Source organism: Aethina tumida, chromosome 1, assembly GCF_024364675.1.
Source record: "Aethina tumida isolate Nest 87 chromosome 1, icAetTumi1.1, whole genome shotgun sequence".
Lineage (NCBI taxonomy): Eukaryota > Metazoa > Arthropoda > Insecta > Coleoptera > Nitidulidae > Aethina > Aethina tumida.
Window position 1 is genome coordinate 11,139,555 of NC_065435.1, and position 18,901 is coordinate 11,158,455.

Consider the following 18,901-nt stretch of genomic DNA (forward strand, 5'->3'; position numbering starts at 1 on the left):
AGAAGTCACTTTTAATACACGAACAAAATCAAACTCCATTAAGACATTTTTCTTTAGTTCCATGATGGTGTGTACCCAAAATTTGGAACGGTGTTATTAATTTTGAAATTTAATAACAATTTTTTGTGATTCATAATTGACCACTATCACACGTTCTCATTATCGATCCCCCAAAATATTAGAAATGATTATTATTAATTCAATCTATTTTTGTCCAGAGAAAAACTTATTGATTGATCACAGTTTTTATTAACAGTCCACGGTAACTAGTGACTAGTTTGCGTGACGAATTCAAATCTATAATTAATATCTTAATAGTACCTGTGTGTATTTATGGCTTATTAAATTTACAGGTGCAAAACTATCTGCATTTATGGTACAGATTATCAGTACCTGATAACATTATCGACTAACTGGAGACTGACGTTATCTTAACGTTCTGTTGTTTTGTAGATAATTTCAATCAGAATTCACTTCCTAATGCTTAAAGGAATTTAACTGCAAATTAACTCGATTGATTTATCCTCAGACAGCTGATTATATGCCAATGTGATGGCTTAATTTTATCTCGAGTTTTGGTCCACATTTAATATACAGAGTTTTTGTAAAATGGAGCACTTAGGACACGTATAATAGTGAAGAAAATCTAAATAATTGTTTTCTAAAGTTTCCCCTTGAGAAAACAGAACCCCCAAATTTAAATTTTAAAAATTGTTTCTTTCTTGTATTTATGTAACTTTTTGTCAAATAGTGTTTAAATTTATATGTATTATACTAAAATGTGTGCCTACAATTCAGTTTAATAGACTTTTCCATATTATTACAGTGGCTTTGATATTGGGGTCATATTTTCTACACCTCTGAATAGTTTTTTAAACTATTAAGCTTTTAATATTCTTTTCACAATTTGGAAAATAATGTACTTTTCATTAATTTTGATTATCACAGCCGTTTTACAGATATTTCAGATTTAATGTTCTTCAAACATTAAAGCTGAAATATTTTAAAAAAGGCTGCGATAATCAATATTAATCAAGAGAACATTTTTTCTTCTAAATTGTGCAAATAATATGAAAAGCTTAATACTTTTAAAAAATATTCAATGTTGTTAAAATTAGGGCGAGAAAAAGAGGATACCCTCCAAAAATCTACACCACTGTAACAATATGGAAAAAAGTGATCATCAAATGTTATTAACTCAATTTAAAATTATAAATTGATTTGTGATTGCAATGTTGTCCCTGGTGAATATGTAGATTTGTTTTACTGCTTGTTTAGTCAATAGAAATTCAAAGAAAAACAATGAAATTTAAATTTGTTTTTTATATCATATGTCTACATTGTACGGAGAAATATGAGGCAACAATAAACAATGTTGTCACATTAATCAACTAATAATCTAATAAATAATGAGTGACAGAATAAACAATAATTTTATTCGTATAATTTTTTTGTTATGAAAAATTGTTCAGCCTTATTGACAATATTTGATTGTATTTTAAATTTAGAATGTTCGTTTTTCTTTGAAACAATCACCATTTGTTCTATGACCTAATTCAAAAAATAACGATTTATGGAAGAAAATATCATCCTCAATTTTGACTTCATCTTAAAGGCAGGGAGAGAATTGGCAATTATTAAACGTCTAACTTTGTTAACCTCACTTAATTTATGTGGAACCCATTTGTTTAACCTTTTGATGAGACTTTAGTTTAATCAATTTCCAATGTTATAAGAGGATATTTAACGAGATATTGTTTAATTTCTTCGTTGGTACAGACTTGCTCATCTTCAATCCATTCGTGTAACTTTGATTTTTGAACAAATTAGCACGAATTAGATCACAGAAAATGCTTTAAATGCAATATAGGAAAAAATAAATAGCATAGTTATAAAAAGTGCTGAAAAAAGCTTTCAAATATATACACTCTTTAATACAAAAATGTTAAAATACAATATAAAAATGTCCCCAATAAAATCATGATCAAGGAATGATAAAATTCATTCAGTTTCTTCAATTTCATCCCTAAATTCTGTTTTCTAATACATAATCATTCTTCCACGCCAAAATTCATCATATTTTTCCTCCATAATTGCTTCTAAATCATTTTTTTTTTGTTAGAACCTTTCTTTAATTGTATAATGGTTTTACTTTTTATAATCTTACCGTACATAAAAAATAGTTGAAAAGTTGTAAACGTACATCCAGTACTTCTGTAGGAAAAATAAATAGCATAGTTAAAAAAGCTTCAAATAATTTAGACAATTTAGCACAAAAATGTTAAAAAACAATATAAAAAGGTTTTCAAATAAATCGTGAATTAAAGAAGTAAATTACATTTACACAATTACAACCTAATATATTTTTGATAAAATTGTATGTTTTTTCTTTCATTCAGTTTCTTCATTTTCAACTCTAAAATCTGTTTTCTAATTCATAATCAGTCTTCCACATCAAAATACATCATATTTTTTCCTCCATCAATGCTTTTGAATCGTTTGTTTTTTGTTAAACAAAGCCACTATGCAAAGATTTTGCATAATTTTTTCGTTGGTACACGTTTCAGGATAACTCGACTTCGTTCATCTTCAATGCATTTATTGTCTGTCCCTTTTAAATCTACAAAACCGAAATCGTACAACTTTGATTTTAAAAGTCATAAAGAAAATTTGCACTTGGATACATAATGTTTTACCCAAAAAATGATTTAATATACAGTGTAGAAGAAATAAACAACACAGTTAGAAAGAGCTTAAAAAGCTTTCAAATAATATATACAGTTTAGTATAATACACATATAGAAATGGACTCAAATATATCATGAACTAAGAAAGTAAATTATAATTGACTGTCCCTAATATATTTTTGATAAAATTGTTGTATGTTTTGTCTTTCATTCAGTTTCTTCAATTTCAACTCCAAAATCAGTTTTATAATTCATAATCAGTCTTCCACATCAAAATGCATCATATTTTTTCCTCCATCAATGCTTTTAAATCATTTGTTTTTTGTTAAACAAAGCCACTATGCAAAGATTTTGCATAATTTTTTCGGTGGTACACGTTTCGGTATAACTCGACTTCGTTCATCTTCAATGCATTTATTGTCTGTCCCTTTTAAATCTACAAAACCGAAAACGTACAACTTTGATTTTTAAAGTCATAAAGAAAATTTGCACTTGGATACATAATGTTTAACCCAAAAAATGATTTAATATACAGTGTAGAAGAAATAAACAACACAGTTAGAAAGAGCTTAAAAAGCTTTCAAATAATATATACAGTTTAGTACAAAAATGTTAAAATACACATACAAAAATGTGCTCAAATATCATGAACTAAGAAAATAAGTTACAATTGGCTGACCCTAATAAATTTTTGATAAAATTGTTGTATGTTTTTTCCTTCATTCAGTTTCTTCGATTTCAACTCCAAAATCTGTTTTATAATTCATAATTAGTCTTCCACATCAAAATGCATCATATTTTTTCCTCCATCAATGCTTTTAAATCATTTGTTTTTTGTTAAACAAAGCCACTATGCAAAGATTTTGCATAATTTTTTCGGTGGTACACGTTTCGGGATAACTCGACTTCGTTCATCTTCAATGCATTTATTGTCTGTCCCTTTTAAATCTACAAAACCGAAAACGTACAACTTTGATTTTTAAAGTCATAAAGAAAATTTGCACTTGGATACATAATGTTTAACCCAAAAAATGATTTAATATACAGTGTAGAAGAAATAAACAACACAGTTAGAAAGAGCTTAAAAAGCTTTCAAATAATATATACAGTTTAGTATAATACACATATAGAAATGGACTCAAATATATCATGAACTAAGAAAGTAAATTATAATTGACTGTCCCTAATATATTTTTGATAAAATTGTTGTATGTTTTGTCTTTCATTCAGTTTCTTCAATTTCAACTCCAAAATCAGTTTTATAATTCATAATCAGTCTTCCACATCAAAATGCATCATATTTTTTCCTCCATCAATGCTTTTAAATCGTTTGTTTTTTGTTAAACAAAGCCACTATGCAAAGATTTTACATAATTTTTTCGTTGGTACACGTTTCGGGATAACTCGACTTCGTTCATCTTCAATGCATTTATTGACTGTCCCTTTTAAATCTACAAAACCGAAAACGTACAACTTTGATTTTTAAAGTCATAAAGAAAATTTGCACTTGGATATATAATGTTTTACCCAAAAAATGATTTAATATACAGTGTAGAAGAAATAAACAACACAGTTAGAAAGAGCTTAAAAAGCTTTCAAATAATATATACAGTTTAGTATAAAAATGTTAAAATACACATATAGAAATGTACTCAAATATATCATGAACTAAGAAAGTAAATTATAATTGACTGTCCCTAATATATTTTTGATAAAATTGTTGTATGTTTTGTCTTTCATTCAGTTTCTTCAATTTCAACTCCAAAATCAGTTTTATAATTCATAATCAGTCTTCCACATCAAAATGCATCATATTTTTTCCTCCATCAATGTTTTTAAATCGTTTGTTTTTTGTTAAACAAAGCCACTATGCAAAGATTTTGCATAATTTTTTCGGTGGTACACGTTTCGGGATAACTCGACTTCGTTCATCTTCAATGCATTTATTGTCTGTCCCTTTTAAATCTACAAAACCGAAAACGTACAACTTTGATTTTTAAAGTCATAAATAAAATTTGCACTTGGATATATAATGTTTTACCCAAAAAGTGATTTAATATACAGTGTAGAAGAAATAAACAACACAGTTAGAAAGAGCTTAAAAAGCTTTCAAATAATATATACAGTTTAGTACAAAAATGTTAAAATACACTTATAAAAATGTACTCAAATATATCATGAACTAAGAAAGTAAATTATAATTGACTGTCCCTAATATATTTTTGATAAAATTGTTGTATGTTTTGTCTTTCATTCAGTTTCTTCAATTTCAACTCCTAAATCTGTTTTATAATTCATAATTAGTCTTCCACATCAAAATGCATCATATTTTTTCCTTCATCAATGCTTTTAAATCGTTTGTTTTTTGTTAAACAAAGCCATTATGCAAAGATTTTGCATAATTTTTTCGTTGGTACACGTTTCGGGATAACTCGACTTCGTTCATCTTCAATGCATTTATTGTCTGTCCCTTTTAAATCTACAAAACCGAAAACGTACAACTTTGATTTTTAAAGTCATAAAGAAAATTTGCACTTGGATACATAATGTTTTACCCAAAAAATGATTTAATATACAGTGTAGAAGAAATAAACAACACAGTTAGAAAGAGCTTAAAAAGCTTTCAAATAATATATACAGTTTAGTACAAAAATGTTAAAATACACTTATAAAAATGTACTCAAATATATCATGAACTAAGAAAGTAAATTATAATTGACTGTCCCTAATATATTTTTGATAAAATTGTTGTATGTTTTGTCTTTCATTCAGTTTCTTCAATTTCAACTCTTAAATCTGTTTTATAATTCATAATTAGTCTTCCACATCAAAATGCATCATATTTTTTCCTCCATCAATGCTTTTAAATCATTTGTTTTTTGTTAAACAAAGCCACTATGCAAAGATTTTGCATAATTTTTTCGGTGGTACACGTTTCGGGATAACTCGACTTCATTCATCTTCAATGCATTTATTGTCTGTCCCTTTTAAATCTACAAAACCGAAAACGTACAACTTTGATTTTTAAAGTCATAAAGAAAATTTGCACTTGGATACATAAAGTTTTACCCAAAAAATGATTTAATATACAATGTAGAAGAAATAAACAACACAGTTAGAAAGAGCTTAAAAAGCTTTCAAATAATATATACAGTTTAGTAGAAAAATGTTAAAATACACATATAGAAATGTACTCAAATATATCATGAACTAAGAAAGTAAATTATAATTGACTGTCCCTAATATATTTTTGATAAAATTGTTGTATGTTTTGTCTTTCATTCAGTTTCTTCAATTTCAACTCCAAAATCTGTTTTATAATTCATAATCAGTCTTCCACATCAAAATGCATCATATTTTTTCCTCCATCAATGCTTTTAAATCGTTTGTTTTTTGTTAAACAAAGCCACTATGCAAAGATTTTGCATAATTTTTTCGTTGGTACACGTTTCGGGATAACTCGACTTCGTTCATCTTCAATGCATTTATTGTCTGTCCCTTTTAAATCTACAAAACCGAAAACGTACAACTTTGATTTTTAAAGTCATAAAGAAAATTTGCACTTGGATACATAATGTTTTACCCAAAAAATGATTTAATATACAGTGTAGAAGAAATAAACAACACAGTTAGAAAGAGCTTAAAAAGCTTTCAAATAATATGTACAGTTTAGTACAAAAATGTTAAAATACACATACAAAAATGTGCTCAAATATATCATGAACTAAGAAAGTAAGTTACAATTGGCTGACCCTAATAAATTTTTGCTAAAATTGTTGTATGTTTTGTCTTTCATTCAGTTTCTTCAATTTCAACTCCAAAATCTGTTTTATAATTCATAATTAGTCTTCCACATCAAAATGCATCATATTTTTTTCTCCATCAATGCTTTTAAATCATTTGTTTTTTGTTAAACAAAGCCACTATGCAAAGATTTTGCATAATTTTTTCGGTGGTACACGTTTCGGGATAACTCGACTTCGTTCATCTTCAATGCATTTATTGTCTGTCCCTTTTAAATCTACAAAACCGAAAACGTACAACTTTGATTTTTAAAGTCATAAAGAAAATTTGCACTTGGATATATAATGTTTTACCCAAAAAATGATTTAATATACAGTGTAGAAGAAATAAACAACACAGTTAGAAAGAGCTTAAAAAGCTTTCAAATAATATGTACAGTTTAGTACAAAAAAGTTAAAATACACAGATAAAAATGTGGTCAGATATATCATGAACTAAGAAAGTAAATTATAATTGACTGTCCATAATATATTTTTGATAAAATTTTGTAGGTTTTCTCCTCCATTAATGCTTCCAAGTCGTTTATTTTTGTTAGAGTTGTTTATTACATCTATTTATAGGATTTAGAACGTTCCTTTAATTGTATAATTAACTGTTTTTGTTAGCTTCACAAAATATCACCGTACCTAAAAAGTAGCTAAAAAATTGTCAGTACTTCCGTCCTTAAAAAAATTATCATAACGAAAGCCAAACCGAGTCAACGTCGTCCAAAATGATAATTGCTTGAGTGGATGAATTATTTAAAACGCGCAGGTCAGTAGCACGGAGACTAAGATCAAATTATGTACTTATCAACCGACTGACTAGTCAGTCCTAACATTTCTATGGCCGGTCGTACGCTCCGTTCCAAGGTCCACATCGAACAATAAACAACAATAAAAATGAGCGGGCTCGATCAAATCGTCGAACACATATTGATAAACTACAGATGGGTGTTCGTGTGTCTGTTCCTTTTGCCGGCGTCGTTCCTCTTCGACTGTTGGCTGTACTTGAGGAACTGGGTGATCTTCAAATTGAGCAGCGCACCCAAACAGCACGACGCCAAAGTCAGACACGTGCAAAAGCAGGTACGTCCATTTTGCGATACGTTCGAGAATTACGGTAATTTGCCACATTTTCGACGTGCACACAAAAACCGTCCGCGTCCGCATCCGTTCGCACGCGGACGCTTCTTGTACGTCGTGCGTTGGTCGGGCATGGGATTTGTTTTGGCGTGTTTTATCGCATCGGCTCGGTGTTACTTCATTTAACGGATTATTGCCTTTTCGACGACTTAAAAATAACCGAACCTACTGTTTTATTCATAGAGTACTTTTAAATTGATTCCTTCTTTTTTTTGTTCGTCTTGCGTTGCAGATACGCGAATGGAATGACAATGGGAGGAGGACAAAAATGTGCACTGCCAGGCCTGGATGGCAGACTATGTCTTTCAGATCTCCACTCTATAAAAAAACGTTCACCAAAATAGAAGTGAATTTAGTCGACGTCCTGAATGTCGATACCGAGAAAAAGGTAAATAAAAAACTAGTTGTATGTATGTTAACTCTAAAGACAACTCACTACAGATACAGCCTCAAGCGACCAAAGAATTTCGTTGCACAATCTTAACTTTCAATAAAATCAATAAATTGATTTATTATTTGGTATCGTAAATTAACTGTGTCATTATCAAATAATGAAGCGAATGCGTAAATCATAAAAATTACACAGATAAAAAAGATAATTGCTAAATTAAAATTTTGAGTGATATCCCGCAAATCTTTATTTATTGTCCGAATATTTTTATTAATTTTCAAAGTACCTATTGTTTTATTCTAAATTAGGAACCTTTTGAAAAATAGATATTTCTGGCCAAAAGAGTACAAATAATTTCTACAAAATTAATTATTATAATAAGACAATGTTTTGTGTTAATTAAAACCATACAGTTTATTATAAATAAATATTTCTGAATTATAATATTAAATTGAATTAATATAACGTCTAATACAATATAATTTTTAACTAGTAATTTACTCGAAAGGAATTCATACTGTTTATATAGAGTAAATATTTATACTCAAATGTTATTGACTATAAATTTTACAAATATTATATTAAATAGAAATATTTTGACTTAACTGCTAAAATTTTCCGTCAGTTAATTAACAGTTAAGTTATAGTTTATATAAATTATATTGAATAGTAAATAAATGTTGATAAGAGATAATCTCTCAACAAAATGTATGGAATTAGGAATAATAAAATGTAATTAAAATGAAATGAAATAATTGTTAATTATCTAAATTATTTAAAGAATTACCCTAAACTTATTGTTTGCTGACAGACTTTAAATTTAAAGCTCCACTTTAATCATTTTATGTTGATAATAATAATATTTTCATTATAAATATTATTTGTATATTTAGAGTTGGAATTGAAGAAACTGAAAATATATTAGGTACTCTCAAATGTAATTTACTGATGTTCATGATTTATTTAAGCACATATTTGACGAAAAGATAATTGCTAAATTAAAATTTTAAGTGATACTCCACAAATCTTTATTTATTGTTTAAGCCCGAATATTTTTATTAATTTCCAAAGTACCCATTGTTTTGTTCTAAATTAGGAACCTTTTAAAAAATAGATAATTCCGGCTAAAAGAGTACAAATAATTTCTACAAAATTAATAATTATAATAAGACAATGTTTTGTGTTAATTAAAATCAGACAGTTTATTATAAATATTTCTGAATTATAATATTAAATTGCATTAATATAACGTCTAATACAATAGAATTTTTAATTAATGATATATTAGTGACTTACTCGAAAGGAATTCATACTGTTTATATAGAGTAAATATTTATACTCAAATGTTATTGACTAAAAATTTTACAAATATTAAATTAAATAGAAATACTTTGACTTAACTGCTAAAATATTCCGTCAGTTAATTAACAAAGTTATAATTTGTATAAATTATATTGAATAGTAAATAAATGTTGATAAGAGATAATCTCTCAACAAAACGTATGGAATTAGGAATAATAAAATGTAATTAAAATGAAATGAAATAATCGTTAATTATCTAAATAATTTTAAGAATTACCTTAAACTTATTGTTTGCTGACAGACTTTAAATTTAAAGCTCCACTTTAATCATTTTATGTTGATAATAATAATATTTTCATTATAAATATTATTTGTATATTTAGAGTTGAAATTGAAGAAACTGAAAATATATTAGGCTCTCCCAAATGTAATTTACTGATGTTCATGATTTATTTGAGTACATATTTGACGAAAAGATAATTGCTAAATTAAAATTTTAAGTGATACTCCACAAATCTTTATTTATTGTTTAAGCCCGAATATTTTTATTAATTTCCAAAGTACCCATTGTTTTGTTCTAAATTAGGAACCTTTTGAAAAATAGATAATTCCGGCTAAAAGAGTACAAGTAATTTCTACAAAATTAATAATTATAATAAGACAATGTTTTGTGTTAATTAAAATCAGACAGTTTATTATAAATATTTCTGAATTATAATATTAAATTGCATTAATATAACGTCTAATACAATAAAATTTTTAATTACTGATATATTAGTGATTTACTCGAAAGGAATTCATACTGTTTACATAGAGTAAATATTTATACTCAAATGTTATTGACAATAAATTTTACAAATATTATATTAAATAGAAATACTTTGACTTAACTGCTAAAATTTTCCGCCAGTTAATTAACAGTTAAGTTATAGTTTGTATAAATTATATTAAATAGTAAATAAATGTTGATAAGAGATAATCTCTCAACAAAACGTATGGAATTAGGAATAATAAAATGTAATTAAAATGAAATGAAATAATCGTTAATTATCTAAATTATTTAAAGAATTACTCTAAACTTATTGTTTGCTGACAGACTTTAAATTTAAAGCCCCACTTTAATGAATTTAAAAGTACCCATTGAGTTATTTATTATAAATTACATAAATAAAATGTTGATAATAATAATAATATTTTCATTATAAATATTTTTCTTATATTTAGAATTGAAATTGAAGTAACTGAATGAAGGGAAAAAACAACAATTTTATCAAAAATATATTTTTACTGCAAATTGTAATTTACTGATGTTCATGATTTATTTAAACATATATTGAATATTTTTGTACTAAACTGTATACATTATTTGAAAGCTTTTTTAAGCTCTTTCTAACTACGCTATTTATTTTTCTTATATTGTATAGTATCATTTTTGGTTTTGTCGGTAAAAAAGGGGCAATAAATGTATTGAGAATGAACAAAATCAAGATCAGATGAAACTTGTACCAACAAAAAAAATTAAGCAACATATTTGCAATTAATTAACAATGTTATAGTTTGTATAAATTGTACTAAACAGTAAATAAGTGTTGATAAGAAATAATATCTGAACAAAACGTATAGATTTAGGAATAACATGATGTAATTAAAATGAAATAATTGTTAATTATCTAAACAATTTTAAGAATTATTGTTGTAATTGTTTGCTGCCAGACTTTAAAGCCCCACTTTAATGATTTTAAAAATACCTATTGAGTACATAAATAAAATGTTAATAATATTTTTATTATAAATAATATTATATAAAGTATATTAGATAAAATATATTTTCCTAAAGTAAAAAACATTTATTTAATTGATTGGGGGAAAATTAAATCTAAATATTAATATAAATATTGTGTGTGTATTTTAATTATTTACCATAAAATATTACATTAATGTATTTTATATAATTTTAAAACGGAAATATATAGGATAAAAGTATTAAAAGTGTTCATTATTCAGACTTTGATAATGTTTATAAAATGCCAACGTTTTGCATAAATTTTTGCATTAATTAAAACCAGACAGTTTATTAGAAATACGAAGGTATAATTTGTATAAATTGTTTTGAATAGCAATTAAATATTGATAAGAGATAATTTCTCAACACAACATGTGCATTTAGAAATAATAAAATGATTATCTAAATAATTTTGAGAATTATTGCTCGACTAAATTTAAATTATTATATTAAATAAAATATATTTAAATAATAATATAATATAATATATATAAACTACAAAATTAATTTAAAATATTTTAGTTCTAAACAACATTAATACATTTCATAAATATTGAGCATTTAACTATTTGACTATAAAATATTAATTATATTAATTTAAAAAAAAATTAAAATTGATATTTAGGATAAAAGTTTTCATTACAGAATCTTCGATATGTGTAAAAATTGTCAAATTAATTAATTATTTTATTTAAACAATTTTTAAATTGTCAATATATTTTTGTCAAATTTTGTTATTAATTATTATATTATTTAAATTTTTAATAAATTTCTGTCTAAATACTTTTCATATACTATTTATGAGAAAATAATTTTTATTATTTTAAAAAATAAATATATAGGTTTAGGAAAAAATAGACGTCATTGAATAACTCAGATAAACAGAAGTAATTTTTATACTAATTAACAAAATTGAATAGTAAATATTGATAAGAGATAATCTCTCAGCAAAACGTGTGGATTTAGGAATGGTATAATGTATTTAAAATGAACATTATGGAATAGTTAATTATCTACAACAACAATTTTGAGAATTACTTTAATCTGCCTGTCTTCATACTTAAAGCCTCACTTTAATAATTTTAAAAGTACCTATTGTTTTATTATAAATTACATGAAGTGTTGATAATAATTATATTGTTATAAATGACGAAAAGATATTTTAGATAAAATATATTTTTGTTAACTAGAAAATTAATTTAAAATATTTTAATTCTAGACAATATTGATACATCTTATAAATACTGAGTATTTTAAATATTTAAGCACAAAATATTATTACATTAATTAACTTAAGATAAAGTTTATTAGATGTTTTTATTACTAAAACTTTGATAATATGCTTAAAAACTGTATCCAATGTTAACTTTATTTTAACTGTATAATTTAAACAATTAGTAACAAGTAATTAACAAAAACAGTATTTGAATTATGATAATGAATTAAGAAATGTCAATGTTTATTAATTAATATCTCCTGTGACAAATTAATTTAATTGAATTTTACAGTTAGTAGATATGCAAAACTAGTACTAATATTATGTTCTTAATTATATACAAGAGTAATTTATATATTATTAGTTAATTTTTATATAATTTTCAATATGTACTAAATGTTTTCATTAATTAATTAATTAATTAATTTCCCTATTTTTATAGCTTTACTTACGAAAAAATTATATAATATATATAATAAATATGTGAATATAAAAACAACATTTAAATTGGACATAAAATTTAATATTTATTTATTAACTAAATTTAAAATCCTCTTTAATGTTTTAATAGTATTTATCAATAATTTTTTTATTACTTTTACCAACTTTACATAACATTTTTAATAAATATTTCCATTAATTAGGTTAGGTTAGTGTGAAACTATAATAACTATTTAATTTTTAATATATAATATAAAAACATTTTCCAAATTAACATATATTTATGAACAATGATATTTTTTGATTTACAAAAAGAACTATATGTTATATTATTATAAACACTTTTTAACAATAAAAATAAATAAATATTATTTTATATTTATATTATAAAAACGTAGACAAAATATTCAAATTTAAATAATTTTGAATATATACGTAACCTTGACATTTTTTACTGTAAATAAATGAAATGAATTTTTTGAATACACATACATATTTAAGTAGAAGAAAATGTCTGGTATAACTATTTTTAGATTAAATCTGATAATTTAACGCCAAACACAAATAAATATTTTCCTAAACTCTTGATTTAGTAAAAATATGAACTATAATTTCTTATTTTTAAAATTGAACTAGTTAACGTGGCTAAAACTACTGAAAATATTTAAATTATAGTCTTCCAGAATTGATATAAACAATCAATAAAAGTGATATCTTATATTTCGTAGTACTATCAGTTTTTTTATCATACATTAATTCATATTAAAAAGGTCAAATTTACAACAACAAATTTTAAAGTAAAAGTATCGTTAAATTATAATTCACCATTATACGTGAATAAAAAGCAAAGGATAAAAACAAGAAATCTGGAAAAAGTTCCCATAATATATCCAATTTCAGATAGTGAGAGTCGAACCCCTGGTAACTATGGGCCAATTAACGGCAACACTAAACCCCCTGGGCTGGACAATTCCTGTACTTCCTGAAATAGACGACCTTACAGTCGGCGGCCTTGTTATGGGTACAGGGATTGAGAGCTCTTCCCACAGACACGGCCTATTCCAGCACATTTGCGTTGGTTACGAGCTCGTATTAAGCGATGGAAGTGTGGTGAAATGCACGCCGGAAACCAACACGGATTTGTTTTATTCGGTGCCCTGGTCGTATGGCACGTTGGGCATATTGACTGCCGTCGATATACAGTTAATTCCGGCCAAGAAGTATTGCAAACTGACCTACAAACCTGTCAGGGGTTTGGATAATATTGCCAAAGAGTTCGAGACTGCCAGTAGGAACGTTAAGGAGAACGAGTTTGTTGAATGTTTGTTGTACGCCAAAGATGAGGCTGTTGTAATGACAGGGAATCAGACTGACGAAGTGGAACAAGAGAAGGTAACTAATAAAATTTCAAATCTTACAAATACATCACAACTAACTTCCTTCCAGTTGAATGAGTTGGGGAAGTGGTACAAGCCCTGGTTCTTCGTGCACGTCCGACAAGCCCTAGAAAAGGACAAGACCTTCACCGAATATTTACCCCTGAGGGACTACTATCACAGACACACCAGATCTATATTCTGGGAACTGCAGGAGATCATCCCCTTCGGCAACAACGTTATCTTTAGGTACTTGTTTGGCTGGATGGTGCCTCCGAAAGTGTCGTTACTGAAGCTCACCCAAACGGCTGCCACCAAAAGACTGTACGAAAACCATCACATCATCCAGGACATGTTGGTGCCAATTAAGAATTTCAAGGAAAGCATAGAAATATTCCATGACACCGTACAGTTCTATCCGATTTGGCTTTGTCCCTTCAACTTGCCATCGAATCCTGGAATGGTTCATCCTAAGGGGGAATCGGATGAGTTGTACGTAGATATTGGGGTTTATGGAGTGCCAAAAGTGGAAGACTTTGAACCGAGGAAGACCACCAGACGCATTGAAGAGTTTGTCAGGAAATGCAATGGGTGAGTATTCTTTTAAGTTCAATATTAGATACTGGAATGATTTATTTGAATAAAGACTGCATATAAACATTTTTTGGGTTAAAAGTGGTGTATTATAACTTGCTTCATTTTGGCTTTAATGAATGAATTGAAGATGAACAACATCAATGTCATCCTGAAACTTGTATAAACAAGCTAATCAAAACGATAATCAAACGATTTGGAAGCATTGATGAAGAATGAATATTGATATGAAGGAGTGATTATGAATTAGAAAACAGATTTCAGAGTTCAAATTGAAGAAACTGACAGAAGTAATTTACATTTTTGATCCATAATTTATTTGAATAAACACATATATAACAACTTTTTTGGATTAAAAGCAATGTATTCAAGTCTTATAACTTGCTTTATTTTGGTTTCGTCGGTTTAATGAATGAATTGAAGATGAACAACGTCAAGGTCATCCTGAATCTTGTACCAACAAAGAAATTAAGTAAGCTTTTTAAGCTATTTCTAACAATACTATTTATTTATTCCTTCATTGTGTTTAAATCATTTTTTGGGTTAAAAATAGTGTATTCAAGTGCTATAATTCCTTCAAATTGCTTTATAAATTCAAAAATTAAAAATTGTATGAATATTTTGAAGATGAAAACTCGTCCTGAAACCTGTATAAATGAAGAAATTAAGCAATATTTCGTGCAAAATTATCTTGCAAGACGATAGGAAACTGATCAGTCATTAAACTATTATGATTCAGCCACTAGAAAGAGTGAATTTCATCAAAACGTTGGAAAAATGGATCCCACATAAATTAAGTGAGGTTAACAAAGTTAGGTGTTTGACAATACCCAATTTTCTTCTTGCTTGAGTCTTTTATTAATGATTTTAGTTCTTAAAAATCTTGCTCAAAGATGAGCTTTTTAGTTAATAGAAGAAGCGTTCTGCTTCTTCTTGGCAATAAAAGACCACATGGTGCATTAGGGACTCAAAGAAAGCTTTCAAATGTTAAATGAGAAATTCTTCCTTAACCATTATATACAGTTCTTGAGAAAAATTTTAACCTAAAAAAGTTTCTGATGACTGTAGGGTGGAATGTAGGTGAAATTTTACATATTGACTAACTATCAAAAGGAAAAACAATCAATGCAACTGTCCACTGCTCCCAAATTTGAGCTTTTTAGTTAATAGGAGGGGCGTTCTGCTTCTTCATGGCAATGGAAGACCACATGGTGCACTAGAGACTCAAAAGCAGCTTCCAAATGTTAAATGGGAAGTTCTACCTCAACCACCATATAGTCCAGATAGTTGTTCATGTGACAGGCCTTTTCTTTTACGTATAATTATGAATAAATAATAAATAAATAGTATAATAAACTGTTTAATTCTAAAGAAGAGGTCAAATCTGACGTTGATTTTGCCTTCAGTTCCAAGAACCCACAATTTTTTCTTAATGGCATGACGTGAAGCTGGTAAACCTAGTGGAATAGTTCTTGAGAAAAATCTTAACCCAAAAAAGTTTCTGATGACTGAAGGGTGAAATGTAGGTGAAATTTTACATATTGACTAATTATCAAGAGGGCAAACAATCAATGCAACTGATTACTACTCCCAAATTTAGCAATTTCTTGAAAAACTTGCTCAAAGATGAGCTTTTTAGTTAACAGAAGGGACGTTCTGCTTCTTCATGGCAATGAAAGACCACATGGTGCATTAGAGACTCAAAGGAAGCTTCCAAATGTTAAATAGGAAGTTCTACCTCACCCACCATGTAATCCAGATAGTTGTTCATATGACAAGCCTAATCTTTTACATATAATTATATATAATAATAATAAATAAATAGTATAATAAACTGTTTAATTCTAAAGAAGAGGTCAAATTTGACGTTGAACTTGTCTTCAGTTCCAAGAACCCACAATTTTTACTTAATGCCATGAACTGAAGTTGGTAAATCTAGTGGAACAGTCCTTGAGAAAAATCTTAACCCAAGAAAGTTTTCAATGACTGTAGGGTGGAATGTAGATGAAATTTTGCATACTAATTAACTATCAAGAGGGCAAACAATCAATACAACTGTCTACTGCTCCCAAATCTACCAATTTCTTTAAAAACTTGCTCAAAGATGAGCTTTTTAGTTAATAGAAGAGCATGGCAATGAAAGACCACATGGTGCATTAGAGACTCAAAAGCAGCTTCCAAATGTTAAATGGGAAGTTCTACCTCATCCACCATATAGCCCAGATAGTTGTTCATATGACAGGCCCAATCTTTTACGTATAATTAATAAATAAAAAGTATAATAAACTGTTTAATTCTAAAGAAGAGGTCAATTATGACGTTGATCTTGTCTTCAGTTCTAGGAACTCACAATTTTTTCTTAATGGGATGAAATTACTTGTAAAACATTGCCAAAAATTGTTGATTATAATGAATAAAAGGTATTTTAAGGCAAGTTGAACGTTAAAAACGTAATTACTTTTTCCTGTACCTAATATGTAACTGTTTATGACATCATACCAAGTAACTGTTAATAATATCACACGGTAATAAAAAAAAATACAAATATCGTTCAAGATACAGAAATACTTGTTACTCATACGTGATTTTAATCAATTTAATTACAGAGATTTATATTATTATTGTTTTAAACGTTTAATCCCCGTGTGTGATCACTGTAAATTACGGTTGGCTCATTCAATGTGGAACTGTGGCCGATTTGAATTTCGCATTAACCGTAAAGAAATTATTGAGGAAGTGACCGTTTAAAGCCGGATACCTCAATTAAGATTACCTCGCGACAAACAAGGCGAAAATTTCGCCCAAATTAAACTCGACTCAATTAGCCTGATGAACGCCAGAAATAATAATAAAAAAAAAGTGGTTTTGATTTCGATTATGAAACACATAAATTACGGTGCCGGGCGAACAACCTTCCGTATGTGCCCGTAAACAAACCGATAAATAAATCACGGTGGGGTCTCTAGTGAATTTTCGGTGGGTGCAAAACACACGGGCGCACCCAAAACGTCTTTATTGGACCCCTTAAACCTGCCAGCGGTCCACGTTGTGTCGTAACAATGAGTTTCCAGCACTCCCAGTTAACTCGTCACTGTCTCCATTATCACGAGTGATATTCAAATGGTTGGGACGTAAAAGGGTGCGGACTTATCCGTTTGTGTTTGTTGACAGATTTCAAATGTTGTACGCCGACACGTATATGACGAGGGAGGAATTCCGTCAGATGTTCGATCACTCGCTGTACGACAGGCTGAGACTCAAATACGGATGTGACGGGGCGTTCCCCGAAGTCTACGGTAAGGTTTGCAAGGAGGCGAGGACCTAGTGCACAAACTCTTATTTAAATTATTTTTTTTTAACAATAATAAACTATATTTTTGACGCCTGTTTGTGTTTAAGTTAAGTAATAAACCTGAAACCTAATTATGTATGTTAATTAATCCGAGTTAGATTATCGTTATTCGACGGACGGTCTTAATTAATAGCAGAAGAATGCACTTTGCTTATCTACGGATTTAATTTCGTATAATTCCGTCTTCCTGTTCCTAATCTGTAATTTACAAGCGTTTTAAAACTGATAATTTACAATACCCTTGTTGCCGGAATGGGAATAACGACATAAATTCTCAATTGGCTTTGAGTTATCTTTTAAAAGATTACAATAGATAAATAGGTCTGCAGCTATTTAGACTTTCTAAAATAATAAATAAGCCTTTGTTACGAGGTACTTTGTGGTCCAAAAAAGATCTACGACTTAAAACATCGAGTACCTGAGGGTGGGTACGTTAAAAAGTTGATAACATTAATTTAAGGTAAGTCTATTAAGTACAGTTATTATTTTCTTATTCATATAACAAGTTGATTGAAGTTCTTTGTTTAATATTGAATCTCAGTAACTGTATTATAATATTTAAATTAATTAACTAATGAGTTTAGGAAGATACAAAAGAATATATTGTACATAATTTGAAACTAATTATAATTACTTAATAATTAAAATAATATATAATAAAATAAAATTTTTGCGTGAGGACAAGCACCTTTGAATAATTGACATTTTTCAGTATATTATTATTTTTAATTAGTAGAATTAACTAATTAAATATTAAATAATTTTATTTTAAATATTGTATGATAAAATCTGTTTATTTCCTATTTCTTTATTAAATAATAAATAATTATA

General features: G+C 27.5%; 1 protein-coding gene across 1 annotated transcript; it reads left to right on the top strand.

Moving 5' to 3' along the window:
* Positions 1–7,300: 7,300 nt before the first annotated feature.
* On the top strand, positions 7,301–18,103 carry LOC109608783 (delta(24)-sterol reductase-like). Its single transcript, XM_020025332.2, has 5 exons — positions 7,301–7,558; positions 7,848–8,003; positions 13,649–14,140; positions 14,195–14,715; positions 17,890–18,103. The coding sequence occupies exons 1-5, from the start codon at positions 7,373–7,375 to the stop codon at positions 18,041–18,043; spliced, it is 1,509 nt and encodes a 502-aa protein (XP_019880891.2). The 5' UTR covers positions 7,301–7,372; the 3' UTR covers positions 18,044–18,103.
* Positions 18,104–18,901: the final 798 nt, after the last annotated feature.